The sequence below is a fragment of the Ursus arctos genome, unplaced genomic scaffold, assembly GCF_023065955.2.
Source record: "Ursus arctos isolate Adak ecotype North America unplaced genomic scaffold, UrsArc2.0 scaffold_16, whole genome shotgun sequence".
Taxonomy (NCBI): Eukaryota; Metazoa; Chordata; class Mammalia; order Carnivora; family Ursidae; genus Ursus; species Ursus arctos.
The window spans coordinates 14943807-14971184 of record NW_026622830.1 but is presented as its reverse complement, the minus strand read 5'-3'; the positions used below and the strand labels follow the sequence as shown (position 1 = coordinate 14971184).

The 27378-nt window shown below is 48.2% G+C and overlaps 1 protein-coding gene across 3 annotated transcripts in view; it reads left to right on the top strand.

The window, feature by feature from the left end:
* The first annotated feature begins 5285 nt into the window (after positions 1 to 5285).
* SYS1 (SYS1 golgi trafficking protein) overlaps positions 5286 to 27378 on the top strand; it is a 37025-nt gene continuing 14932 nt past the window's right edge. Inside the window, exons 1-3 of one of the 3 annotated variants that reach the window (XM_026503610.4) lie at positions 5286 to 5525; positions 7132 to 7199; positions 10637 to 10839. In XM_026503610.4, coding sequence (XP_026359395.2) covers positions 5364 to 5525; positions 7132 to 7199; position 10637 — 231 coding nt within the window. In that variant the 5' untranslated portion in view covers positions 5286 to 5363 and the 3' untranslated portion in view covers positions 10638 to 10839. Of the gene's footprint in view, positions 5526 to 7131; positions 7200 to 8403; positions 9644 to 10636; positions 10840 to 27378 lie in introns of those variants that run through there. The other 2 variants (XM_026503611.4, XM_026503609.3) reach the window with 2 other exon arrangements.

Here is a 27378-nt window from a genome sequence, read left to right as displayed (position 1 = left end):
ACTTCCATCACATCTCTGCTCACATGCTGCCTCTTCAGGGAGGTCTTTGCTGACTGCCATTTCTGAAGTAATCCCTCTCAGCTTCCCACATCCATTGTTCTCTCCCCCTCCCCCCATCTTCATAGCTCTTCTCATGACTGGATGGTAAGTTTTACCTTATTGGTTGACGTATTTATTCTCTGTCTCCTCCGTGAGAACATACACTCTCTGAAGTCAGAGTTTTTCTTTTTATTTACTTTATTCAGTTCCTGGCATATAGTAAATGCTCAGTGAATATTTATCAAATGATTGGTGAAAAGGGAGGAGAAGAAAACAGCTTTCTTTTTAAAATAAATCCTTGAATTCTTCACGTCAGAGCAAAGAATGATTTCTAGGGAGGAGCAGAGAGTATAGCACACGGCAGGGTCAGGAAGCCTGGGGAATGGAGCAACTCTTTTCAGAAAATTTCACTTCTCTTTCTCCGGGGGTGTCTTAGACCTGGTAACCAACCCCTGGAAAAGAGTTCTTTATTCAAAAGAAACAATACAGGGACGATTGGGTGGCTCAGTCAGTTAAGTGTCTGCCTTCGGCTCAGGTCATGATCCTGGAGTCCCTGGATCGAGCCCCGCATCAGGCTCTCCACTGCCTGCTTCTCCCTCTCCCGCTCCCCCTACTTGGACTCTCTGTTTTTCTCTCTCTCTGTCACATGAATAAATAAAATCTTAAAAAAAAAAAAAGAAAGAAAAGAGAGAGAGAGAGAGAGAGAGAGAGAGAGAGAGAGAAACAATACCCCCAGAGGCCCAGCTGCCTGCTGGAACCCCTGGCAGCATCTACTCTTCATAGAGATGATTTGCAGAAAAGCACTGACCATTGAGCTTCCTCCTCTGAGCTTCAGTCTCCTCATCTGTAAGATGGGGAAGATGTACATACCTACCTCCTTAGGGCTGTCGGAATGATAGGAAGATCATGTAGGTGAAAGCCTTGTGTAAACTGTAATGTCCAGTGCATTTCCTACTATGCATTGGGAAGAGGTAGCATGTGGAGTCGGGTTGGCCTGGGTGGAGTTCCCGCTCTACCACTCGCTGGCAGTTGGCCTTGGTTAAATGGTGTCCTTTCTCTGAACCTTGGGTTCTTTATCTATTGAGTGGGACTATTACTTGTATCTACAATTTACAAGCTTGTTTTAGAAATTAAGTAAGAATCAAGTGAGATCATGTACGTGTCTGGCACAAAGTAGGTAACTCAGCAAGTGTTCCTCAGAGGCACACACAGCCCTTAAAATACTCTGGATGGCTCAGTCAGTTAAGTGTCCAACTCTTGATATCGTCTCAGGTCATGAGATCGAGCCCCGCATCAGGCTCTGCACTGGGCGTGAAGCCTGCTTAAGATTCTCTCTCTCCCTCTCCCCCACCTCCGGCTCCTGCTCTATCTCTCTCTCTCTAAAAAAAAATACTCTGGGTAACAAAGTGTTCTCAATCTGAAGGAGAAAACAGACAACGATGAGTTCTTTCTCTCCAGTTTCTCTTCTGAGAGAGGAAATCACTGGCCAGAACCCATGCGAAGGACAGGCAGCCAAATGCAACCTCCCACATGGGGTTTCCGAAAAGTGTGAGCGCAGAGTTGCATAACCTGTCCTGGAGACACGTGTCTCTCCTGAAATGTTTTCGTCAGACATTCCCTGAAAGGGATCACGTGAGCAGGAAGCCTAGGGAGGGAGGAAGGGAGAAAGAGTGGTGTTGGAGAACCCTGCAGGTGGGGTGGGATTAAGAAAAGAAGGTACTGCATTTACTGAGTTCCTACTGTGTGCCAGGCACTGGGCTCACTCTATCTGACATCCACTTAGATCTTTTCCATAAATCGGAGAGATCCGGTGTTACCACTCCCACATTCCAAGGGAAGAAATAACAATAATTAATATTGCTAACGTTTACATAATGCTGACTGCCTATCAGGTAGTAGTAGGGTGAGCACATATTTGATCCTCAGGACAGCCCATGTCATGGGTACTATTCTCATAGCCATTTTTATAGAGAAGGAAACAGAATCAGAAATGAAGTAGTTTCCCGAAGGTCTCCCAGCAGGATAATAGTAGGGCTAGGATTCAAATATAAGCGGGGCTCAAAGCCCACAGACCTGTATGAGGACATCACTCAAGGGATTTATGGGGTGGGGAGATCTGGAAAGTGATCCCAACAAGAGTTGACCTTACAAACCCACAGTGGGAGTTCAGTGTGGAAGTGACGTAAGCGACCAAGTAACCAGAGGCCCTCCTCTTCTCTGCACCCAGAGGACAATTTGTCCCAGCTTGTGGCTGTTTGTCATTCGCTCTCTGACCTAAAGTTTAAAATTTCATTCATAAGTTTGGAACCACAGACCCAGCAGCGTGGGAAGGGCCCTTGGAGATCAGCTATTCTAGTCCAACCCCCTCAGATTTCAGATGGAAAAAAAAAACCCTGAGGCCTAATGAGAGCCATGGGCATGGCAAGGTCACAGAGCAATTTTCTGTTAGAAGGAGGATTTGGTTTGAGGTCAATTACAGATCATCTTGTTCTGTAATTACCAAATGTTGGCTGTACCTCTGAATCACTTGGGGAGCTCTTTAAATATCCAGATTTCTGCAGTCTGCTTCTGGAGATTCAGACTTTGGTTTGCAACAAGGCCTGGGAATCTGACAATATAATATGTTCCTCAGCTGATTCAGATGGCACAAGGCCAGGGACTGCATTTGGAAGTTGGAGTCCAATTCTCCTCCTTCATTTTATACTTTGGCATACTAAGACCCAGCATGGGACTTGCCCAAGGTCACATGGCAGGTCCCTGGGGCCGTAGTTCAGGCTTTGTGATCATTCTTCTTCTCCAGGCTTCCTGTCGTCAGATTCTCAAAATGGGCCAGGGGAGTTACTGTGGTTTTCCCAGCTCTTGGTTTCCTTGTACCCAGATTAAGACAGAGGATGGTGCCCCATTTCCCAAGCTTGGAAAGATGGGACTTCAAGAGCTGAAATCCTCCAGGTAAAAGGCTGTCCTGCAGGCCCTTGGGGCTTTCCCAGAGGCGAGCTCCTGGCTCCAAGAATGACGTCAGACCCCAGCAATTCAGTGCCCTAAAGCCTCAGGCTACCTGTGTTTTCCACTGCCGGAGAATGGGTAGGGAGGGCCTTCTGTCCGTGGGAGGTGATGGGTGGAGAGGGCCCAGCTGTGACATGAGAGGGGGCCTGACTCAGGAGGAGCCAAACATTCCGGCACTTGGAAGGAAGACCAAGCTGCTTGCGGGAACTGGGTCAAGCCTCTCGAGCACTTTTCCTGAGCTTCTCACTACTCCACCATTTATTTGGCTCTCTCTTTCTCCCCTTGGGGAATGGTTATTTGGGTTTTGGAGTGTGGTGTTTTGGGTTTGAAACTGCTTAGTTTCTTATGAGCTCCCTTACCTATGTAGAGTCACGCTCCCTTTCTCAGCCTCTGTTTCCTCATTTTTAAAAAGATGGATAATATCCACTTTCTCAGATTGTGAGGATGAAACAAGATCACATACGTATTTGATAAACAGAAGACGTTTTCTCAGAAACAGTAGATCATATGGGTAATCAGTGGACTGGAGGGATTTGAATATATTTTTGTTGATCCGAGTTGAGGCGCCTAAAAGAATGGTTGAGCTGGAAAGCACCTCAGAAACCTTTGGGCCTTAATAACTTCCAAACTGGAGTCCAAGGGAACTGTTTACAATATTTCTAAATGATAAGGGAAACCACATACTTACTCTTGATAAGTCTCACATTTCTTTACTTTTGTCTAGAATTGTATCAACTCAAGGTGATAATATGATTACCACATGCTGTTCAGAGTTCTGATTGGCAATTACATGTGTCTTTGATAAGTTTTTTAATGGGGAATTAATTAGTGGAGGGTAGATTGAATGTTGGCAAACGTTAATCTTGTCTAACTCCTCATTTCGTAATCAGGGAAGCTGGGGTTTAAAGAAGGAAGTGGCTTGCTAGTCACGCAGCTGGTAGAGCTGGCTCTAAAACCCACCTTCTTTTCCTGGAATCCGTTACTTCCCTTTTTTCCATGATGGAGAAGGGGGATCTAGGCTCAATGAAGGTGAGGGGTTTGGGTCAGCTGGGACAGGAATAAAGTGATTCATCAATTTGCTGTTACTCTTTCTCTGTTTTGACTCATTCAGCAAATATTTACTGACTGTGTACACTATGTGGACTCAGAGGAGGCGGAAGGAAAGCAGCTATGGTGGCAGGCAGGGTCAGAACCTGTTTCCAGGTATGACTTCAGAACCTGTCCTTTCTTCTATTTTAAATATATATGTATATATAAATATAAATGGATACCCACGTTATAAAGCACCCACTACTTTGCCTCCTAGTAATTAGGTTGTGTCAGAGGACAGGGACTGTCCCATTCGTACGTGTCCAAACCTTCCTGGCACCCAGTAGCACGAAATTAGTGCTGCGATGTTGGCCCGTGAATTCTACTCCTGACTGCCACTAACTCTATGTCTCTGAGGCCGTATGTTGCTTTCCTTCTCTGACCCTTAGTCATCTGTAAAACGTGAACAGTGGCAAAGTCCTGCGTGGAAGAGCTGGCACGTTCATTTAAAGTTAGCCCAGACTTTAGAAGAAAATAGAATCTACATTCTATTTAATTCCTAAACACCTTTCCCGGGCTCTTGCCCACCCCTCTCCCTACTCTCCAGGCTGCCCCCCTTTTCTTCAAGATTCCCCTGTAGAGGGCACGCAAGCTCTACAGCTCTCGCGCCTCACTTCCGTTCGCCCTCAATCTTCATCTTGCGCATGAGCATACTTCGCTTCCCAGCAGCCCATACCCAGGTCTAGGTGGCTCGGCCAAAGATTGCACCCATTACGCCTGCGCACTGTCGGCCCCGCCCCCTCCACCGCCGTCCCCGGAAACGCTTCCTTCCTAAGCCGTCGCCGCTGCCGCTGCCGCAGCCGCGGTCGCTGGACTTTTGCCTCTCTAGGCCGGTAGGGCTTCTCCTCCATGGTCCTGTCTGTCAGCGCTGTTTGGGGAGCCAGCGGGTGAGGCTGGGACGCGCTCGGACGCTTCGAGCCTCGAGTCCGTCACTGGTGAGTGAACCCCAAAGGAGCCTGCGGACGGGCGGGCCCGAGCAGCCGGAATGGGCAGGATTTCCCCTCACTCTGGGAATGGGTCTGTCCGCCCCGCCCTCACCCCCACTCCCACTCCCGGAATGGGCTCGCCCCCTCCGTCCCAGTCCCTACTCCCGGGCGGGGCGGCGTTGCCATGGTGATGGCCGGCTGGCTGAGGTCCGGCGTGTGTCCTCGCAGGTGCCAGGGCGGCCCTGGGCCCATGGCGCGGCGGCGCTGACCCAGGCCCCGGGTGGCGGCCGGGCCCCGAGGGCCGGCATGGCGGGCCAGTTTCGCAGCTACGTGTGGGACCCGTTGTTGATCCTGTCGCAGATCGTCCTCATGCAGACCGTCTATTACGGCTCGCTGGGCCTGTGGCTGGCGCTGGTGGACGGGCTGGTGCGCAGCAGCCCCTCGCTGGACCAGATGTTCGACGCCGAGGTAGGGTCCCCTGGCCGGCGCGGGCGGAGTCTCGGCCTCATGGGGTGTGCTTTGTGGGTCCGACCCCCCCTTGGGATCTACATGTGGCTGGACCACCGTCTCACTTTGTGACCCTGGGAAGGGGGCCTCTTCTTTTTGAGCCTCAGGTGCCCCATCCATAAAATGAAACCACTGACAACTGAGGCAGATTATTAGTACAAAGGAAAGGAGCTGGGTATCGTAAGGAACAGGCCTGTGTTCCAGGCAACCTGATGCATCTCCTCTCTGATGCTCTGAGAAAGTGACTTCACTTCCCTGGCCCCAGATTCTCATGTGCCAAATTGGAGAGGGGGTTGGATAGAAGAACATTCATGGAAGTATTATAGAAACTGCCTAGACTTTGGAATTGGGCCTTAATTTAAATTTCGCTTACTACCTGTGTGATGTGGGGCAAGTCCCCTCTAAACCTCAGTATTTTTGTCTGCAAAATCATGAGACCAGTAGCAGAGCTTGTGGACTGCATGCAAAGAGCCTGTACTTTGGATTCAGAAAGGTTTAGCGCCAGATCTATGTCTAAATATACTAGCCGTGGGACTTTGGGCAAGTTGCTTCACCTTTCTGAGCCTGTTTTCTCTTCTGGAAACTGGACGGAATAATTCTCAGCAAAATGTTAGGAGGCCCAGAGACCCCAGAGGTACCTAGGAAGATGAAAGTGCCTTATCAAGTAACGGAGGGCTATGAGATGGTTGCATCGGAGAGGCAGCTGTGGTGTATGGTAATGAACACAGCTCTCCGAGCCAGGACATCGGGAATGGAATCTTTGTTCCTGCTGCTTATTCTCTGTGTAGCCCTTGGGCAAGGTATTATCTGAAAAGAGGTAACAGTAACGATAACAATAGCTTTGTGAGGTTGTTGTGAGGATAACAGGAGATGATGAAAGTCAGAGGCCTTCGTCATCTGACAGTGCTGGGCAGATGTTTGGTATTCAGTAGCATTGTCTCAAGAGTGGTGCAAGTTGCACACACTGGGTGTCCAGTAGTAGCCAATTAAAGGAGCTTCCGTCCTCCTGGGAAGGGCCTGTGGGAATCCTGGGCTTTGTTGAAGAGCCGTCTCCTGCACACGACCTGGATTCTAGATCAGGGCTTGGTGGACCTTTCCTTAAAAGGCAAGAGGGTAAAGGTTTTAGGTCACAACTACTCAGCTCCACCATTGTGGTACAAAAGGAGCCAGAGACCGTACTAAGCAAATAGGTGTGGTAGCGTTTCCATAAGACTTTGTTTACAAAGCTAGATGTCTGACTGGTGGGGGCCTCAGTTTGCCCAACCCTGTAATAGTCCTTACTCTTGCTGTTTACTTACTGTATCACTTTGGGCAAGTTACTTAAAGTCTCTGAACTTTTGCTTTTCCTTTGTAAGTCTCTTCCTGGCTGCTGTTTGGGGTCAAACGAGATACCATAGTGGATGTCTGTGAAAGCACCTTGTTGGAAATAGGCAGTCATATAGATGTAGGGCCCTATTGTTTTCTGTTCCCTGGGGAGAATGCTTTTTCCTTAGGAGGTCCTGGAGCCTGGAGCTCTGCCAAGCCAAGTCACTTTTCCAGCATATTTCCATTTGTGATTCCCCCTCAGATCCTGGGCTTTTCCACCCCTCCAGGCCGGCTCTCCATGATGTCCTTCATCCTGAACGCCCTTACCTGGTGAGTATCACCAGTTATGCTCTCCAGCTTTTGGGGTCCTAGCACTGGAACTAACTTCCTAAATTCGGACATGAGACATGCTGGCACTTGTTCCTGGGGAGTGGTGGACTAAAGTGGGTGGCAAAGGCCAGTTCTGGGACTGGTTGCATTATAGGGCTCCTTCCATCACGATTTTGCCCTAGCTGGAAAGCTCTTACATCACTCTGCATGCTGCCTGTGGGATAGCTTCCATCTCAGATCACTTCCCTGTTGTGGAGCGAGGTGAGGCAGGGATTGGACCCGTAGTCAGGAGAAGTCGGTTCTGTTCTTGGTCTGTGTGCCATTGGCCAAATTACTTCCCTCCTCTCTAGGCCTCGGGCTCCTCATCGGTACACCTGAGGGGTTTGGCTAGGTAACATTTAAGGCCACTTGTGACCATCGCCTGCCTCTTGAAAGGCAGCTTAGCGTAGTGCTCAAGATCTCAGGCTCTGAAGGCAGACTCACTTGGTCTTGAATCTCAGCTTTCCCACTAGTCTAGTGACTTTGGTCAAGTTGATCTACCTAGGCCCCAGTTTCCTCATCAGTAAAATGAGGCAAATAATATTACCCATCTCATAGTTGTAAGGGTTAAATGAATTCATTCATGGGAAGTACTTAGGACAACACCTTGCACATTACCGTTCTTGACCTTACACTGGAGATTGAAAACGAGTGGGCTATCACCTGAATTTGGCTCCTAGGTATGTTCTGTTTGGCATCCCACAAGTGTGTTTGAAACATTTTTCCACTTAGTTGAAAGTCAGGACATTTTGTGTATATATATATAAAAAATCCAGATTTCTGGTTTCTCTTGAAAAATGGGAAGATCATTTGATTCCAGGCCAACCTTCCAGCATGAGGATTTGCCCAGCTGCAAGTAGCTTGTTGTCCCTACTTTCAATGGCCCATGTATACTTCAGAGTGCCGCAGTCCCCACCAGTCCCTAGGATTCCTGAGTGACCGTTACTATTTCTCATCAAGCTTGTACTTTTGTTTTTCTTCTACCCAGCCTGACTCCCTCCCAGCATTACCTGCCGGCTCTCCCTAGGCATCTAATGTAACCTCTGCTTCACACTTCTCTTGCTTGCTTCTGACCACTATGCTGTTATCCTAATTGTCTCTACTCCCCAAATGATCTAAGGCCAGGACAACCCAGTGACAACTCACTGCTGTCCTCTCCCCACAGTGCCCTGGGCTTGCTGTACTTCATCCGGCGAGGGAAGCAGTGTCTGGATTTCACTGTCACTGTCCATTTCTTTCACCTCCTGGGCTGCTGGTTCTACAGCTCCCGTTTCCCCTCGGCGCTGACCTGGTGGCTGGTCCAAGCCGTGTGCATTGCACTCATGGCTGTCATCGGGGAGTACCTGTGCATGCGGACGGAGCTCAAGGAGATCCCCCTCAACTCAGCCCCTAAATCCAATGTCTAGAATCGGGTCCTTTGGACACCCGGCTGGGCACTTGGCCCCACCCCCCCACTCCCCAGCACCTTGGGCTGCTCAGACTCTCCAGACGAGGTCCAGCCCAGGTCTGAGAGGAACCCTGGAAATGTGAAGTCTGTTGGTGTGGGAGAGATAGTGAGGCCCCATCAAGAAGGCAGGTAGCAGTCAGGACCACAGCTGCAAGAATGGCCTCTGTCTGCTGAAGCCTTGCTGCCTGGGAGGTCAGCAAGGGGACCTCCTTCAGGGTAATAACAGAATTGGAACCATGTCATTCTTGAGCCACCATACCTGTCACCAGCCTGTTATTTTAAAAAAGAACCAAATCAAGGATATCTGATTGGAGCAAACCACTCTTCTAGTCATCTGTCTTACCTTCCCGGGACAGCTGTTACCTTTGCCATGTTGCTGAACTGCAGCTATTCCGTTTGGAGAAACACTCGGTTTCTGGATCCGTAGCCACAGAAAGAGGCAGAGGTGCAAAGTATTAGGCTGCTGTCAGGGAGAGGACGGCAGATGGAGGCATCAAGCACAAGGAAAATGCACAGCCTGTGTCCTGCTACACGCATGTGTGTGCACACCCGTGAACCCATGACTAACTTTCTTCCAATTCTCTACTGGGTCCCCAGCTGCTGCCAGCTTTCAACAGAGCAGGCCATAGGACCCAGAGAAGAGTCCCAGCGTCGCTCCTGGTCCACCCCTCGTGATAGAGTCACTGTCTCTTCTCTAGGAGTGACTAGGCACCCCAGCTCCCACCGGACCTCACTTCTGGCAATAGTTCCTTTTTCCTGCCTTCCTGAGAATTCTGCAGTGGGAAGGGTATGACAGGTGCCCAGAGACAGGAAGCCCAGCCTTCCAACTTGGGTTGTGCTGATAGTGCTGAGGGAGATAGGAATTTGCTGCTAAGATTTCTCTTTGGGGTGGCGTGTCCTCTGTGAGGGGCTTGCAGCTGTCCCTCCTATGTACATAAATACAGTATTTTCCACGGTTTTGCCTGTGCTTACTTTGTACTGCCATGGTTGGGCTGGTGAGAGACCTGCACAGCCGGACAGGGAAGCTATAAAGAATGATTAGGCCATCTTCTCCTCTTCTACACCCCAGACTGTTCTTCCCATTTGTTAAAATACTAAGTGCGGGGAATTCCTGTGTTCTGCCCCCTCCATCTGCAGCCACCTCTGCTCTGCCTTGAGTGCACTGCCATGACTGAGTTTCCTTTTTCTGGCCAGTGATTTCTGAATGTGTCTAGTGGAACACACTTGGCCTAGACCCACTTCTGTATTGAAACCATTGGTGTTCCTCTTCGGGTTCTCTGGAGTCTGCCCAAGAGTGTGGTCCACTTTCAGCTTGCACTGTTAGGGCCTCACAGATAAGTTTAGCTCTCTGCCCACAAAGCCTTTCCAGCTTCCTGGCTTCCAGCCCTGCAGAGTAGGGAGGTGAGGCTGACAGGATGAAAGTTGAAGAGTGAACGTGCCTGGGGGGAGACAGGGAAAGTGCTAGGGTGAGCCACTTCAGTAACTCAGTGCTCTGGCCAAGCTGAAAGGAAGCAGCTTGTTAATGGGACTTGAATCCCGGCTGCAGGGTCCAAGAGATAAGACCAGCTGAGGTGACTTCCCCTGGGTTGGTGGATTTCCCCCAGACACCACAAACCATAAAGGCATGTGGCTAACGTTATTTGGGGAAGGTCACCAGAGCACGTGTCATGTGGCTGCTGCCTCCCTTGGTCAGCTGGGCGCTGGTGGCTCCAGCTGTGTTGGCACACATCTTTGGGAGTTTCCTTCAGAGACCTGTGCCTGTTCTGCATGTCTTCTGTAATGACAAAGCTTTGCCCTTTGAGTGGCAATTTGGTTTTTGGAAACTGCCAGAAGTCAGGGGAGCCAATTTTTTTTTCTCCAACAATACAGTGATAGAGCCATATGACAGTTGGGGGTGAAAAATGTGTGACCTTAATGAAATTATGATTTTATTTTATTTTTTTTATTTGAGAGAGAGCACAAGCCAGGGAGAAGGCAGAGGGAAAAGCAGATTCCTCGCTGAGCAGGGAGCCTGATGTGGGGCTTGATCCCAGGACCCCAGGATCCTGACCTGAGCTGAAGGCAGATGCTTAACCAACTGAGCCACGCAACCTCCCTGAAATTGTTACGATTTTCTAAAATATCAATAAAAGCAGTGTCTAGAGGCAAGTTCCAGAGAGAACTGGGCAGTGGCATGGACATATTTGTCATTTTATTTATTTTTATTTTTTAATATATATATTTTAAAGATTGATTTATTTATTTTAGGGAGAGAGAGGAGGAGCGAGAATCCCAAGCAGACTCTGCTGGGTGGGGAGCCCGATGTGGGGCTCAATCTCACACCCTGAGATCACAACCCAAGCTGAAACCAAGAATCCAATGCCCAACCGGCTGTGCCACCCAGGCGCACCGTTTATCATTTTAGTAATAAGTAGCTGTGCTTAATAGATGTCCAGCAGTGGGCTAAGTGCTTTACATGTTGTTTTCCTAATCTTCACAACAATGCTTGGAAGTAGGAAATATCATCTCTATCTTATGGATAAGGAAACTAAGGCATTTGCCCGAGGTTATGTGTTAGGTACTGGTAGACCCAGGATTTGGGCTCTGACAATAAACTCATTTTGAAGACATTAAGAGTTAAAGGACATGCAAGTTCTTTAATTAGTTATACAATCTGTCACCTCTGCCTTCCACTGTATTGTTTTAAGTACAAAGGATATACAGTGCTTTGTAAACATTACGAGCTTTCTTAGAACTGGTAGCCAGTATATTGAATACAGCCACAGATTCCCAAGCGAACGGATGAATGTAGGAAATGTTTTTATTTCCAAAGGATAAGGGAAAGTTACCTCCACCCTGCCACTGAGTTGGTGTATCTTTTGACTTTCTAGGGGGTCTGAAGCCTGGACCTCCTTTCATCCCCCACCTCCCACCCCCCACTACCTCAGCTTCCATTTGGAGAGAGAAGAGACTAGTGCATAGCTGGTGCTCAGAATAGTTCATGACCCAGAGGGAAGATGGGAAAGGAGAAAGGGATGTCTAGCTCAGAGGGTGCCCCTAACTGCCAGTTCTAGGCAGCCCTGTCCAGATCAGGGCCACATGGGGGCCAGGATGGCAGCTAGCAGATACCAGGGGGTCGGGTGGGAAGTCCAGGCCCCCATGAATCCTATGGGGTGCACGGCTCAGACAGGCTCCCTTGGAAGCACTTTGGCTGCTCAGTGACTTCCCAGATCAGAGTAGCAGCTCTGGCAGCCCGGGGGGCAGTCCGTGCACAGACGTGGATCTCCTCCCTGTATCTGTAGCTCAAGGAGCACAGAGCTTCAGGGGCGGGTGGAGTATGGGCAGATTCAGGGCACAAGAGAGGCGCTCTGTGGAGAGGGAATTGAAGTTTTTTGCTTGAGTTTTTCTGTAGGAAAGTAACAAGTGGTGGTGAAAAGAGCATTCAGACAGGATTGGGTAGAGGTTGCTGAGGGTTGGGATCCCTGTCCTGCCACTGTTTGGGCAAGACAGAATTGTAGGGGCCTGGGGCACCGGGGTGACTTGGTTGGTTAAGTGTCTGACTTTTTTTTTTTTTTTTTAAGATTTTATTTATTTATTTGACACAGAGACAGCCAGGGAGAGAGGGAACACAAACAGAGGGAGTGGGAGAGGAAGAAGCAGAGTCCCAGCAGGGAGCCCGATGTGGGGCTCATCCCAGGACCCTGGGATCACGCCATGAGCTGAAGGCAGACGCCCAACGACTGAGCCACCCAGGTGCCCCTAAGTGCCTGACTCTTGATCTTGGCTTAAATCTTGATCTCAGGGTCATGAGATCAAGCCCTATGTTGGGCTCCATGCTGAGTGTGGTGCCTACTTAAAAAAAAAACAAAAAAAAAACCAACGAATTGCCAGGACCCAAGGCTGTAGGACTTGAGAGAGCTGCCATGGAGTGCAGGGTTAAATCCTGGGTCCCATTATTAGCTGTGAGGCCTTAGATAAGCTGCTTGACTCCCCCTTACCTTGGTTTCCTGGTTTGTAAAATGAGGATAAGCTAGCACTTCTTGTGTTGTTGTGATGAGTCAATGAGATACCTAGTGTAGAGCACTTAGCATGGTGCCTGGCACATAGGAAGTGATCCAGAAGTCTAAACAGGTAGAGTTACTGGGCCACTGCCCCATCTCTGCTCCTTTTACAGAGGAGATACCTTTCTTCCCTCCCTCAGTGTTTGCAACTGTTAGGTGGGGGACAGGTTTGCCCATGATTGGGGTGCAGCTACCAAGTACTGCGCTCCTAGGTGCCATGCAGTGCAGACTGACTTCTGTGTATTCTTACTTAATCCAATGAGATAGGCACCATTATTTTCCCATTTTGCAGACAGAGAAACTGAAGATTAGGAGTAAACAACTTTCTCTACCATCACACAGCTGATGAGAAACTGATGAGAAGCTGTCATCTTCAACAGCCTCATCCTTTGTATGTTCCAATCGTGTTTAGTGGTAGGTGATCCAGAATAGGAGAGGGACAGTCTCTGGAATCCAGATGTCATTACAGCAAAAGGTTGTGAATGTGAACATAAGATTGGCTTTTTTTTTTTTTAAATGTTTATTCTCTTAGCCACTTGCAAATATACAATACAGCATTATTTTTTTTTTTTAAGATTTTTTAACTTATTTATTCGACAGAGAGAGACAGCCAGTAAAAGAGGGAACACAAGCAGGGGGAGTGGGAGAGGAAGAAGCAGGCTCATAGCAGAAGAGCCTGACGTGGGGCTCGATCCCAGAACACCGGGATCACGCCCTGAGCCGAAGGCAGACGCTTAACCGCTGTGCCACCCAGGCGCCCCATAAGATTGGCTTTTTAACAAGCAGCTAATTCCCTAAAAGGTGAGCAGTTAGGCGGGTGCTCATGAGTGAGAAACAAGGGGCTTTATTATGGCACAGGGCCAGGGAGGAGGCAGGAAAAAAAGGACAGACATTTGTTCAACACCTCACAAACTGGCTTCACCTGCATCAAGGCTGATTTGCTCGAAGCCCTTTGGACTGGATATTAGTATCCCTATTTTACAAACGAGGAAATAGGCTCGGAGAGGTCATGTGACTTCTTAAAAGTCACTCTGAATCAAACACTTTAATTTTTCCCCCAGCTAACTGGTAGGGAGCTGTTTCTGGGGGTGGTCTCCTCTGATCGCTGAGATGTGTTGCAGCCTCCTGCCCAAAGCAGGATCTAACTGAGCTCAGAATACGAGCCTCAGATTGAAGTAGTCAAGCACAGGGAAAGTGGTAATGGGAGGACCCCAGTTGTGGGATTGTGGGAGGCAGGTTGAGCCCCAAGTGCCAGCTCAGGTGGGGATAAGGCTGGAAAGAGTGCACTGCTGGGAACCATTCACGCTGCAGCCTTGCCCCTCCTCTCAGCGGTGCCCCAGACACCAGGGTTCCCAGCCTCAGCACACAGGCACGGCCCATCCAGCTGCTGTCCTTGGGCCCAGCTCTGGCTCCCTTTGCGGCAAAGTGGAAGCTGCCAATCTTACCCAGGCCCACGCCTTTCAGGTCCCCACTTGGGGCTCCTGGGGCGGGCTACCACGAGGACTAGTGCCGGTGCCCGCCAACACCGTGTGTTTTGGTTGGGAGCGCGCCGCCCTGATCGCCTGCTGATAGCGCGCACGGACAGACGTTCGCGCGAAGGTTGATGGAATGGAGGGCCCTGGGGGTGAAAGAGCGAGTAGGGGTGATTTTCGAAGACTGATGGGATTAACGATGTCCAGCAAGGAAACCGAAATGGCGACTACCCAGGAAGTGGGCCGGAGCGCAAGCCTAGCGGGAGGACAGCTTGGAGTGGAGGTTGCGGGGTGGAGGCGGTGCGGGAAGCGGCGCGCGTGGGCTCGCGGGAGCGGAGCCGGGCAGGGCAGCACCGAGCAGCCCCGCGCCGGCGGGATCAGGCTGGCAGCGCCGCCCAGGGCTAACGCGGTGCATTTCGTGCCCGCGCCCGCCCGCGAGACGCCGTCTCCGAGCTGAGAGTGCCGGGGAGGAGGAGGGTGCAGGCGGGCGGGTTCCGGGGAACCCCTCTCACCTTCCTTCCGCTCGCACGAGGTATCTCCACCACCGCCTGGATTCCTCCCGGGAGGGCTCCGCACCCCTTGATCGCTGCGCTGCCTCCAGGGGAAGATCACCAGAAAGCCCGGGTTCCCTGGGTTTTCCTCTCCCCAGCTGGATGTACAGGGCTATGGCTCCTGCCGACAGAGGGTGACCCTGACCCGATGGGGTCGAGCAGGGCTTGGGATTGGGGGGTGGGGGGTGGCGTGTAGTGTCCCACAGGAGCTGTAGTGACACTGGGCCTGACTGGGTGCTTTCCTCGACCCAGGCGGGACACATTTCGAGGCCCAGCGGACACCCATTTTTTGACACCCGACGCTGCAATAACCGGGGCTCAGTGCACATGAACGACGGGCTGGATGGATGCTCCCTTGTGCCTCTTTCCTTTCATTGGGAAAATGGAATGGGGAGCCGCCAGCAGTTCTAGATTAGACTTCTGACCCCGCCACTTCTAGACGTGTGAGCCTGGCCAAGTCACCTTCTGTCTGGGCGCCGCGGTGTCTCATCTCTTTGGCTTGCAGGGCAATTGTGAACATCGGGCACCCACAAAGTACCTGACACATGTCTCCCTTCTATGACCTCACAGAGTACACTCTTCGGGAGGCCAGCTTGCAGGGGTGGGGAGGGGTGCAGCTTGCTGGTTTCTGTGCCACGTTCTAGACTGACCTTAGGGACCTGGGAATGGGGTGGAAGAAACCTAAAATCGCGAGGCACGCTTTCCCTCCCCACCTCGGTCAAGGGCCTCTTTCCTCCATCCTTTTCAGCCCCAAACAGGCAGAGCGGGCGGTAGTATTCTTCAGTTCCCAATCGGAGATTTTATTTGTAGTCTCGTGAATATGCCCGCCCATCCCTCCCGCTCAGATGATTGCGCCATCTTCACCTTCACCTCACACCTCCCGCTCCGGTCCAAGGCCACACCACCTGTGAGCAGAGACCTCGGTGTTAGGAGCTAAGAAGGCCGCCAGGGGGCGCTGCCGCCCGGGAAGAAGGCTCAGGGACCAGGGCCCGCTGAAGTCCTGCAGGTTGGGGATCGGGGTTTTGTGAAGGGGAAGCCTTCCTTTCAGCTGGACCCCCAAGCCCTTCATCCCTTCCTCTCTTGGAACTTCAGTTCTCTCATGGAAGGGTGGAGTATTTTGTTTTCTTTCTTTCTTTTTCTTTTTTTTTCCTAAGGAATTTTCGTTCAGAGTAAATCTTATTTGAAGCATAAATGAAACAAATGTGGGGTGGTGATTTGGTCTAAGAGGGGATGGGATATGGCAGAGCTCTACTTGACTGCTCCCCCTCCCCCCAACATTTGGAAACACTGAACTCCCTTACTTAGACTCCTGACTGAGATTCTGAGCCACAGCAATTGTGGACCCTTCTGAGGCCTCCAGGCAGTGAGAGGACCCACCTCAGAACCCCCACTTCCAGTGCCCCTCCCCAGAGCCCCTGTTTGGACCTTGAGAGGCCCCAGCCTAGCCACCAGCCTGCTGTGTGGCCTCCATCAATGGTTTCCCCCTCTCTGGGCACTGCTATCTAGCCACAGCCCCCAAGAATCTGGATCCTGAGCCTCTGATTCTGGGGCCCAGCTCCAAGGCTGGCTTGGGGCCTGTGTCTCACCCTGGCCAGGCAGTGGTGTTGTCACACTCTGTACGGATGGCACATAGGGAGCTCAAGTGATGCCGAGCAGAAGCGGGTACAGCAGCGCTTCACCCAGCGCAGGGCAGATGATCGACACATCACCCGAGGCCCTGGGAGGTGGATTCGTGTGGGCAACCCCTCAAACCAGATCCACTGGTCAGCTGCTTCTGGCTGCTGCTTGTCTCCCATGGGAGTCCTGTGCTGGTAGGTCTTCAGGAAGATGATGCGGGGTTCCCCAGTGGGTGATTGCCTCCCCTGGGCTCCAAGGCAAGTGGTCAGACCATGATCCTTTGATGTCCTTGGGAGCTCAGGTGCCACCTGCTCATCGCTCTGGCATGCTCCTGCAGGTGACTGCTGCGCCTTGCTCTTCTCTCCCAACCCCACCTTGGGCTCCCTTGTGGACTCTAATTTCTTGGATTCCAGTATCTTCGTGGGGCACTCAGCCTCGTGGAGCTCTTCGTTATCTTGTTGCACTCTATCGCAGACATTGCTGCTCCTGGCACAGGAAGGGAAGGCAGTCAGCAGAGCAGGACGAAGGCCCTGGTCCTCCAGCCTTGCCCTGAGACCATTGCTGTGCAGCCAGCTCAGGGGAAGAAGCTAGAGAGGCCTGGAAAAGAAACTTCACCACGAGAGACCTTGTGCCTGGAGGCAGGGGAGGTGATAAGGACTGGCGAAGGACCAAGAGAGGTTGGGGGGGGCGAGAGTCAGTAACCAGGGGTTAGGACACCTAGGACTAGATGTTGTCTGCACAGGCTGCTGGCCAGGGTTCTGCCTCTCTGGATTTCAGTTGATGGGGTGAACTAGTCTAGGGTTTTCAAATTGTGCTGCAAAAAACCTTACATTTCTGAGGAGACCTCTCAAATGCCCTCCCCACCCTAGGGAGGGCAGGGTGAGGGCAGGATACCTTTCTGCCCAACAACACAATTGGGGCCTGAGGAATGATACTCAGAGAGGTTCTGCTGCTTTAAACAGGTTGGAAAACTATGGGATGAGAGAGACCTGGCCCTTCCAGCCCAGTGTTAACTGATTGCTGGCATCTAGGAGGCCAGCACAGAGAGAGGAGCTCCGAGAGGGGCATTAGCCTTCTAGTGCTAGAAGGAGACTGGCCCCAAGGGTGTGTGTAATAGACTGGGTCCTCTGTAAAGTGGCGGCATTGCCCTAGCTGAGTGTGTGTGGGGCGGCACGAGGACTCAGGCTCAACATAATGCCAGTACTGGTGATAACTGCCACCATTGATTGTCTGCTGTACATCAGGCCTGGGACCGTCACACCAGCCCCACAAAGAAGGAGGCAGTGAAGTGGCAGAGTGGCTTGGTGAGAACAGGCTGTCAAGACCCACAAACCGGGGTTCACATATGCTTGTGCCTCTTACCATCTGCCTGATTTGGGGCAAGAAATTTCACCTCTCAAAGCTTTAGTTTCCTTATCTATAAAACTGGGATAACTCTTGTCTACCTAATAGGATTGCTGTGAAGAATTAACGAAATGGGAAATGCTTGTGAAGTACTTAGCAGGTGCCTAATAAATGTCAGCTTTCTTAATATTCTGACATGATTTTTGAGGAAGCCGAGCCTTAGCAAGATGACTGGTCTGCACTTGAATCTCTGGGTTGTGTGGATTTGAGGGGGAGGAGGAGGAGGAGTGGCCCCTCTTGCTTGGGTGGTGCCCCAGTTGGTGGTTAGTCCCATAATTGGATGATTGTGACCATGGTTAGGACCACAGCCCTGATATCACACAGGAGTGGCTTCAAATCCTGCCACTTACCAGTTGAGTTAGCTGGGACGGGTCCCTGCATCTACTGAGCCTCTGCTCCCCGTCAGGAAAATAGGGCTAATAAATACGTTTGTCGTAGAGGCTGTGTGAAAATTAGGTTTTCTAAATTTGTCAGCATAGATAGACAGTGCCTGTTCCCAGCGAAGATAGTCACTGGTCTGTAGTGGGGGCCAGGGGTGTGCCGAGCTCACCCAGTGGAGATCCCAAGGATCTTCGGAACTCTGAGCAGTGAATTCCAACACCTTTTGGCCAGGTTATGCAGTTCTTGGATCCGGGGGTTCGAGCTCTTGAGCAGCCTCAAGAGCGACAAGTTTTTTAATACCTGCCAGGGTCGAGAAACCAGGAAAACAGAAGCTTCAGCTTTCCTGGGGTAGCCTCCCCCACCCCACCTAGACTTTGGCTCAACTCAATTCAGTGCTGGGCCTGGTGACTCCTGGGTCACTACAAGCCTGGCAACCAGGAAGGACCAAAATGGGGCGTCTCACCATCTTAAGTCGGTTCCGCCCGATCACTTTGCTGACAGGTTGCGGTATCTTGTCCTGTGGCTCTTCATCTAGTATCTGCGAGACAGAGGGAGAGAGTGCGCTAACACAGGGGCAATCCCCCTGAACGCCTCCGCTGTGCTTCTCCGTTTGGCTGAGCACGGCTTGACCAACCTTTGGGCATTTTGTCACCTTAGTTTGGGGGCAGAAATGGGGAGACCATTCTAACTCTCCTGACCTCCCTTCACCCTTCACCTCTCCCTTCCCCCCCCCGAGGCTGGATGGACCCTGCTCTGGGTGTAGTCCGACCCCCTCTGTGTCCACTCCCACATCCCACCTTGGAAACCATTCTATTCTTGGGCCTCTTCTTTGCTGATGGACTCATACTGGGGCTGTGAGACCTCAAAGACAGATGGAGCAAGACTGGTACCAGGCACCACCTGCTCCCTGCCCCTCTCAGTTCAGCCAGCACTCAGGCTGGCCATCAGGATGGCTGTGCTGGAGCTTCCAGGGAGGGGAGCTGTGACATCACTGAAATTTGTGACAGCGGCAGGGCTGGGTCTCCAAGAAGTATGTGTGTGGCAGGGGTGGAGGGTGAGGAGGAAACTCCCATCTGTGGAAAAACCTAGTAGGTACCAGACAGAGGCCTGTGAGGTAAGAGAATTATCTCCTCTTTTTAAATAAAGAAGCCAAGGTTCAAAGAGGTTAAATAATTTACTCGAGGCCACACAGCTGGGTAATGGTGGAGCTGGAAATTAAGGTCTGACCGCATGAAACCAGGTGTTCCCACCTATGCTCATCTGTTCATTCGTGTCATATGTGGACCGCGCACCTGCTACATTTGTTATTCTAAGCACTGAAATAAAACAGTTCTTACCTTCAAGGAATGTACGTTCTAGTGGAGGGTAAACAAAACAGCGTGAGTGCTTGTAAATGTTGAACATTCGGCTCTCTGAAACAAAATGTGTGTGTGTGTGTGTGTGTGTGTTATTATAAATTTTACTGATAGAAATCTAACATAATAAAATTCTACAATACTCCTTGTTGTAAATTCCAAAGAGCCAGTTCATTCAAGTGACTTCTCTTGGATTCTGCCTAACTCGTATCCATAACCAACTTATGGTTGCAGCGGGTGCACAAGGGTGGCTCCAACATAAATGTTGACATTTTTACTTACACTAAAGAGGAAGGAGAAAGTACAAAAGTGAAAGAATAAAAATGGTTGAGTTTAGCTCATTCCTCAATGACCTATCGACTTATCTGCTGTATTGGATCAGAGTTTTCCAATACTGGAAGTATGTTTTCTCAAATTTTTTTTCATGGTGTGCTATTTACAATGTACCAGCTATAGACGGGACATATGTGTTTACACTTAATTGCATTATTAACATCTCCTCCATTAGTTTCTTAAGGCTAGACCAGGGGTCAGCAAATTTCTTCTGTAAAGGGCAAGATAATAAATGTGTCAGGCTTTATAGGCCATATTGTTGCAACTGCTCAGCTCTGCTATTGTAGTGTGAAAGCAGCCACGGATTCTATGCAAATGAGTAGGCATGGCTGTGTTGCAATAAAACTTTATTTACAAAAACAGTTGTACTGGATTTGGCCCATGATCAAACCCTGGTCTAGACAGTCAACAAAATAATAAATCAAAACCAGATTTATAACAAGTACCTGTGTCTCTGGGGTAAAAACTCCTACCAGGGCGGATTTCAAGCTACCAGTGTGATGTCACTGAATGCCGAGTTGAATGGAAATGCACCGTAGCATACCATTATACCTACTACAGTTCTACAAATGCGAAGACTCTCAAGAACTGGATAGTAGCAAAAGGTAGCAAACAATTGGAAAGTGATGAGTTTGAGCGTTTTTCACCTTTGTTTTTAACATCATTAATTTAATTAAGTTTGTATAATTTGATTTTTAATGATCACTATGCTTAACAACCAGTCAGCAGAGTTCGTAGAAGCATAACAGGCTTTTGCAAGCTCTTATGAGTCAGTTCCAGCACACCACTGTCATGTCAGCGGGAAGTAAAGTGGGGAGAAAAGTCAACAGGGCAGAGGGCCGAGGGAGAGCAAAGGTAGAAGGTTTGCTATGATTAAAAAGGATGGAATGGGCAGCACTCGCCAACCAGATGAGATTTGAGCAGGGACCTGAAGGAGGTGAAGGAAGGGCAGACTGGTGGTGGCAGGAGATGAGGGGAGGGTGGAGGTTGTGGTGAAGGGTTGGGACAGATGAGGGCTGCTCTGAAGGATCTGCCTAGCTGGCCGCATCAGAAATTGGAAGAGCCTGTGAAAAACAGCTTCCCGCTACCACCCCATTCAGTCAGCCAGTCCGATACCCAACCGAGCGTAAGAACCACTCTCCACCATACTGCCTCTAGGGCAGAGGGCTGTGCTTGCGTAGGGGGTGCTTAGCTCTGCCTTTTAGGGGTGACAGACCAAGCCTAGGCTACAGAACAGCTTTGTCATGTCAGTGTCCTTTATTGTTAGGGTGAAGGGGGAGGTTAACATGCTGTGACCTAGGGAAGAAACCTGGAGGTGACTCAAGAGGAAAGCTGTGGGGGCGCCTGGGTGGCACAGTGGTTAAGCGTCTGCCTTTGGCTCAGGGCATGATCCCGGCGTTCTGGGATCGAGCCCCACATCAGGCTCCTCCGCTATGAGCCTGCTTCTTCTTCTCCCACTCCCCCTGCTTGTGTTCCCTCTCTCGCTGGCTGTCTCTATCTCTGTCGAATAAATAAATAAAATCTTAAAAAAAAAAAAGAGGAAAGCTGTGGGGGACACTCCCTCTCCCCTCTCCCTTCTGTCCAACCCACTAGTCCTGACTCCTCTGCCTGCCCAGGCACCACTCTTCATGCCAGCACGATTTCAGCCCTTACCACCTGAACCTGGCGGGCTGTATCAGGAGCATGGATGGCTGCCACTCAGCCCCCAGGTGCCAAGGGCCTGCGGCCCCACCATGTGCTACACACGCAGGACAGCAGCGTGAATAGGCAGAGCATGCCTCCTCTCAAGAAGTTCATAGGCCCGGGGGAGAGATACCACTAGAATATGGGCTCTTCAAGGGCAGAGAGTTTTGTCTGTTCTGCTCATTGATAAACCCCCAGAGCCTCATAGGTCACACTAAGTATTTTTTGAAAAAGTGAAGTGAGCAGCATTATCAAGGACAAAGGAAACCCAAGGGCTGTTGGACTACAGAGGACCAGCCCGAGGAGGTCAGACAAGTCTTCGTAGACACGGTGATGAGGGATGAAGGAGTAGAAGTTGGCCAGGCAAAGGGGTGTGAGGTAGGCAGGGCATTCTCAAAGGAGGGAATTTTGAAAACATAGGTGTGGAAAAGAATTATGAACAGTTATATGTTGCTAGAATAGAAAGGAGGGGCCAAGAGTGCCAGTGGCTGACTGTTCAGGGCTTTACCACCAGGCTGCTTGGAGTTTGTCCTGAGGGTCCGGGGACCCCCTGGAAGGGCTCCGGCAGCCAGGGCCGGAGATTTGGTGCTGGGGGCCTGGCCCGGCTGGCCCTGCCACTATGTACTAGTCCACGCTTTCCCCCTCACGTACTCCCGTCCCTCGGAAGCGGTGTCTGTCTGAGCATTTCACCCCCACGGGGGCAGGGAGTTCTCCATGCCCAGACTCTACCCCAGCAGAGACTCCCACAGCAATTTTCCATGTTCCATCTTGTTTGGGCCTTCCATTTACACAGGAAACCCATTGGTGGGGAGAGAGACTTATCCGAGGACACACAGCCTCGTGGACCAACTCCAAGGCTCTTGAGTGGAAAACCACGACTCTTTTTCTCCTTAGTTGTGGTAAAATACACATAACATAAAATTTACCAACTTAACCATTTTTAAGTGTACAGTAGAGTTAAGCACATTCCCACTGTTGTGCAACCATCACCACCATCTCCAGAACTCTTTTTCATCTTGCAAAACTGAAGCTCAATACCCATGAAACATCAACCTCCCGTTTCCCCCTCCCCCCTTCCCCATCCCTGGCAATCACCCTTCTGCTTTCTGCCTCTAGGAATGTGACTGCTCTAAGTACCTCGTGTAAGTGGAATCATACAATAGTTGTCTTTTTGTGTCTGGCTTATTTCACTTAGCACAGTGTCCTTAAGGTCCATCCATGTTATAGACTGTGTCAGAACTTTCTTCCTTTTTTAAGGCTGAATTATTATTATTATTATTATTATTATTATTATTATTATTATTATTATTATTTTGTATACCATATTTGATTTATTCATCTATCCGTGGATGCTAGGTTTGCTTCTACCTTTTTTGGCTATTATGAATAACGCTGCTAGAACATGGGTGTATAAATATCTCTTTAAGACCCTGCTTTAAATTCTTTTGGGTATATACCCACAAATAGCTGGATGATATGGTAATTCTATTTTTAATTTTTTGAGGAACGGCCATGCTGTTTTCTATAGCGGCTGCACCATTGTGCATTTCCACCAACAGGGCACAAGGGTTCCAGTTTCTCCACATTTTCACCAACACTTATTTTCTTCCTCCACTTCCTCTTCCCTTTCTTCTCCTCCTCCTCTTTCTTCCCCTCCTCCTTCTTCCTCAGATAGCAGCCATCCATAGAACATGAGGTTCCACTTTTGTTTGTTTCCTCTCATAGTTTGTGCTTTAGATTCTTTGAAGCCAGGTTTATTGGGATATCTTTTAATACAGTAAAATTCATCCTTTTTAGTGAACAGTTCCATGAGTTTGACAAATGCAAACCACCACAATCAACGTATAGAATGTTTTTTAATCCCTCAAGTTCCCCCGCACAATCTCTTTGCAGTTAACCCCCTCCCCTTCCTGGCCGTGGCAACAGTTGATGTCTTCTCAGGCCCTACAGCTTTGCCTTTTCCAGACCATCATACAGAGCCTTTTGAATCTGGAATTCTTTCACTTCAAACAATGCACCTGAGATGAGCACATCTCTGGGGGTAGTGGTCATTTGTTTCTTTTCATTGCTGAGTAGTATTTCACTGATGAGTGCACTACTGTGTGTTACATAATCATTGAAGGACATCTGGGCTGGGTTTTGGCAGTTACGAATAAGGTTACCAAAAGCATTTGTGTGCAGGTTTTTGTGGGAATATAAGTTTTTATTTCACTTGAGTGAATACCTAGGAGTAGGACTATTGGATCATATGGTAATTGTATGTTTAACTTAATAAGAAACTGCCACACAGTTTTTCCGAAGTTGTCATTCTGTTTTATATCCTGCCGGCAATGTGGGACGGGTCTACTTGCTGCACATCCTGGGCCGCCCTGGGTATTGTTAGGTTGTGTTTTTTAAATTAATTAATTAACTTATTTGAGAAAGAGAGCATGAGTGGGAAAGAGAGAGAGAGAATGTGAAGCAGACTCTGTACTGAGTGCAGAGCCCAATGCAGGGCTTGATCTCTCGACTACGAGATCATGACCTGAGCCGAAACCAAGAGTCAACTGCTCAACTGACTGCCCCACCCAGACACCCCAGGTTGTGTTTTTAAAAAGCCATTCTAGTAGGTATGTAGTGGTATCTCACAGTAGTGTTGACATTTCCCTAATGACTAATAATCTTGAGCATCTTTTCATGTGCTAATTTGCCATCTATTTATCTCCTCTGATGAAGTGTCTGTTCAGGTCTTTTGCCCATTTTAAAAAATTGGGTTGTTTTTGAGGTGCCTGGGGGGCTCAGTCAGTTGGGCATCTGACTCCTGATCTTGGCTGGGGTGTTGATCTTGGAGTTGTGGGTTTGAGCCCTACGTTGGGCTCCATACTGGGCATAGAGCCTACTTAAAAAAATAATAAAAATTGGGTTGTTTTTCATACTATTAAGTTGGGAGTTCTTTGTAAATTCTGGATCCCTTTGTCAGACATGTTTTACAAGTATTTTCTGCAGTCTCTTGTTTATCTTTTCATTTTCTTAACTGCCTTTTGAAGACCAGATTCTTAATTATCAGGTTTTTTAATGGATTATGTTTTGGTGGTGTATCTAAGAAATACTTGTTTAGCCCCAAATCACTAAGGCTTACTCTTATGTTTTCTCCTCAACGTTTTATTGTTTCAGGTTTTTAAATTTAGGTCAATGGCTCATTTTGCATTAATTTTTATATATAGTGTAAAGTATGAATCAAGTTTCTTCTATATGGATATCCAGTTATTCCTACACAATTTGATAAGGCTGTCCTCTTTCCTTTGAATTCCTTTGCACTTTTCTCAGTAGTCAATTGACCATGCATGTATGGATCTATTTCTAGATTCTGTTCTGTTTCTTTGACTTATATGTCTATCCTTTTGCCAATAGCATACTGTCTGGATTCCTTTATAGTAAGTCTTATAATCTGTCTTGATTACTATAGCACTATATAGTAATACTCAAAATTAGATAGTGAGTTCTCCAACTTTCCTATTCTTTTTTTTTTAAGTTTATTTATTTAAGTGATCTCTACACCCAACATGGGGCTCAAACTCATAACCCCAAGATCAAGAGTGGCATGCTCTTCTGACTGAGGCAGCCAGGCATCCCTTCTGTTCTTTTCAAAAAAATTGTTTTGGCTATCATGCTTCAATGGTCTTTCCTTATGAATTTTAAGATCAGCTTGTTGATTTCTACACAAAAGCCTACTAAGATTTTGACTCTGTCCCTTGGACTTTTTGTTCTGAGTTATCCTTTCTTTTTTGGGCACATTTGCAGTTGAGTCATTTTCTCAACATGTTTCCTGCCAGTAAAAATTTGAGGTTCAAAGGCCTCTTTTAATTTTTCTCAATTATTTTTGTTAATTTTGAAATAATTATAGATCTGTAGGGAGTTGCAAAAGTAGTACAGTTTCCTCCAGGGGTGGCACTTACAATATATACAGTATGAAAACCAGGAAATTGATATTGTACAATCCACAGACCTAATTCAGATTTTAGCAGTTTTACATGCATTCACTTGTGTGTGTACGTTTCATCACCACCAAGATCTCCCTTGTGCTATCCTCCCCTCTCCCCGCCATCCCGTCCCTAATCCTTAGAAACCACCAATTTGTTTTCCATCTCTATGATTTTGTCATTTCAAGAATGTTATGTGAATAGAATCATATAGTATGTGACCTTTCGAGATGGGCTTTTTTTCACTCAACATAATGCTCTTGAGATCCATTCAGGTTGTTGCTGTATCCATAGCTCCTTTTATAGACTTAAAAAATCACTATAGAGTCACAGAAAATTCTAAAAAGATATATGCATGGAGGTTCTATGACCTTTCACTCATTTTCCTCCAAAGGTAACATCTTGCACAACTCCATTATAATATCAAAACCACTTGTTGATTCATGTAACCACCACCAAAATCCAGATACAGAGCTGTTGTATCATCCAAGGCTTCTTCAAGCTCTTTGTAGCTATACCTACCCCTCTTTCCTCCCACCCTACCCCCGGCAACCCCTCGTCATTTCTATAATTTTGTTATTTCAAGGATGTTACATAGATGGAATCTTACAGTACGTAACATTACAAGTTTGGCTTTTTTTCACTCAGAATAATGCCCTCAATATCCACCCAGTTGTTGCGTGTATCAATAATTTGTTCCCCCCCCTTTTTTTTGCTGAGTTTTATTCCACAGTATGGAATATACCACAGTTTAACTATTCACTCATTGAAGAACATTTGAATTATTGCAAATTAGCAACAAGTAAATTAGCTATTACAAGTAAAGCTGCTGTGAACATTCATGTGTAGGTTTTTGTATGGACATCGTTTTCATTTCTCCATAATAAATGCCGAGGAGTGTGATTACTAGATCATATGGAGTCTGCTTAGTTTTCTAAGAAGACACAAACTATTTCCCATAGTGACTATATTATTTTACATTCCCACCAGCAATGTATGAATGATCTGTTTTCTCTGCATCCTGACCTGCTTTTGGTATGGTCACTATTTTTTAAAACTATTCTGGTAAGTGTATAGGGATATCTCATCAGGGTTTTAATTTGCATTTCCCTAATGGCTGTTGATGTTGAACATATTTTAGTGTGTTATTTGCCACTGCTGTATCCTCTTTGATGAAATATCTGTTTTGCCCATTTTCTAATTGAACTATTTGTTTGCTGTTGAGTTTTGAGAGTTCTTTATGTATTTTAGATTTGAATCCTTTATAATATATGTGATTTGAAATATTTTTTCCCATCTATATACCTTTAATTTCCTTTTTGATCTTATTTTGCTGACTAGAACTTCCAGTACCATGTTGCATAAAGGTGATGAGAACAGTCATCCTTGCCTTGTTTTTGATCTTATCTTTCACCAGTAAATATGATGTTAGCTGTAGGTTTTCTGTAGATGCTCTTTATCAAGTTCAAAGTTACCCTCTATTCCTAGTTTGTTGAGAGTTTTTATAATAATACACATTGGATTTTGCCTAATGATTTTTCTGCATCAGTTGATATGGTCATGTGATTTTTTCTTCTTTAGTTCATTACTATGGTAGATTATTATTAATTGATATTTGAATGTTGAACTAGGCCTGCATGCCTGAAAAAATCTGACTTGGTTTTTTTTTTTTTTTTAATTTTTATTTATGAGAGAGAGCATGAGCAGGGGGAGAGGCAGATGGAGAGAGAGAAGCAGGCTCACTGCCAAGCAGGGAGCCCGATGTAGGGCTCAATCCCAGGACGCGGGGTTCTATCCCAGGACCCTGGGATTATGACCAGAGTGAAAGGCAGACGCTTAACTGTCTGAGCCACTCAGGCGCCCCAAATCCCACTTGGTTTTGGTGTTTAATTCTTTTT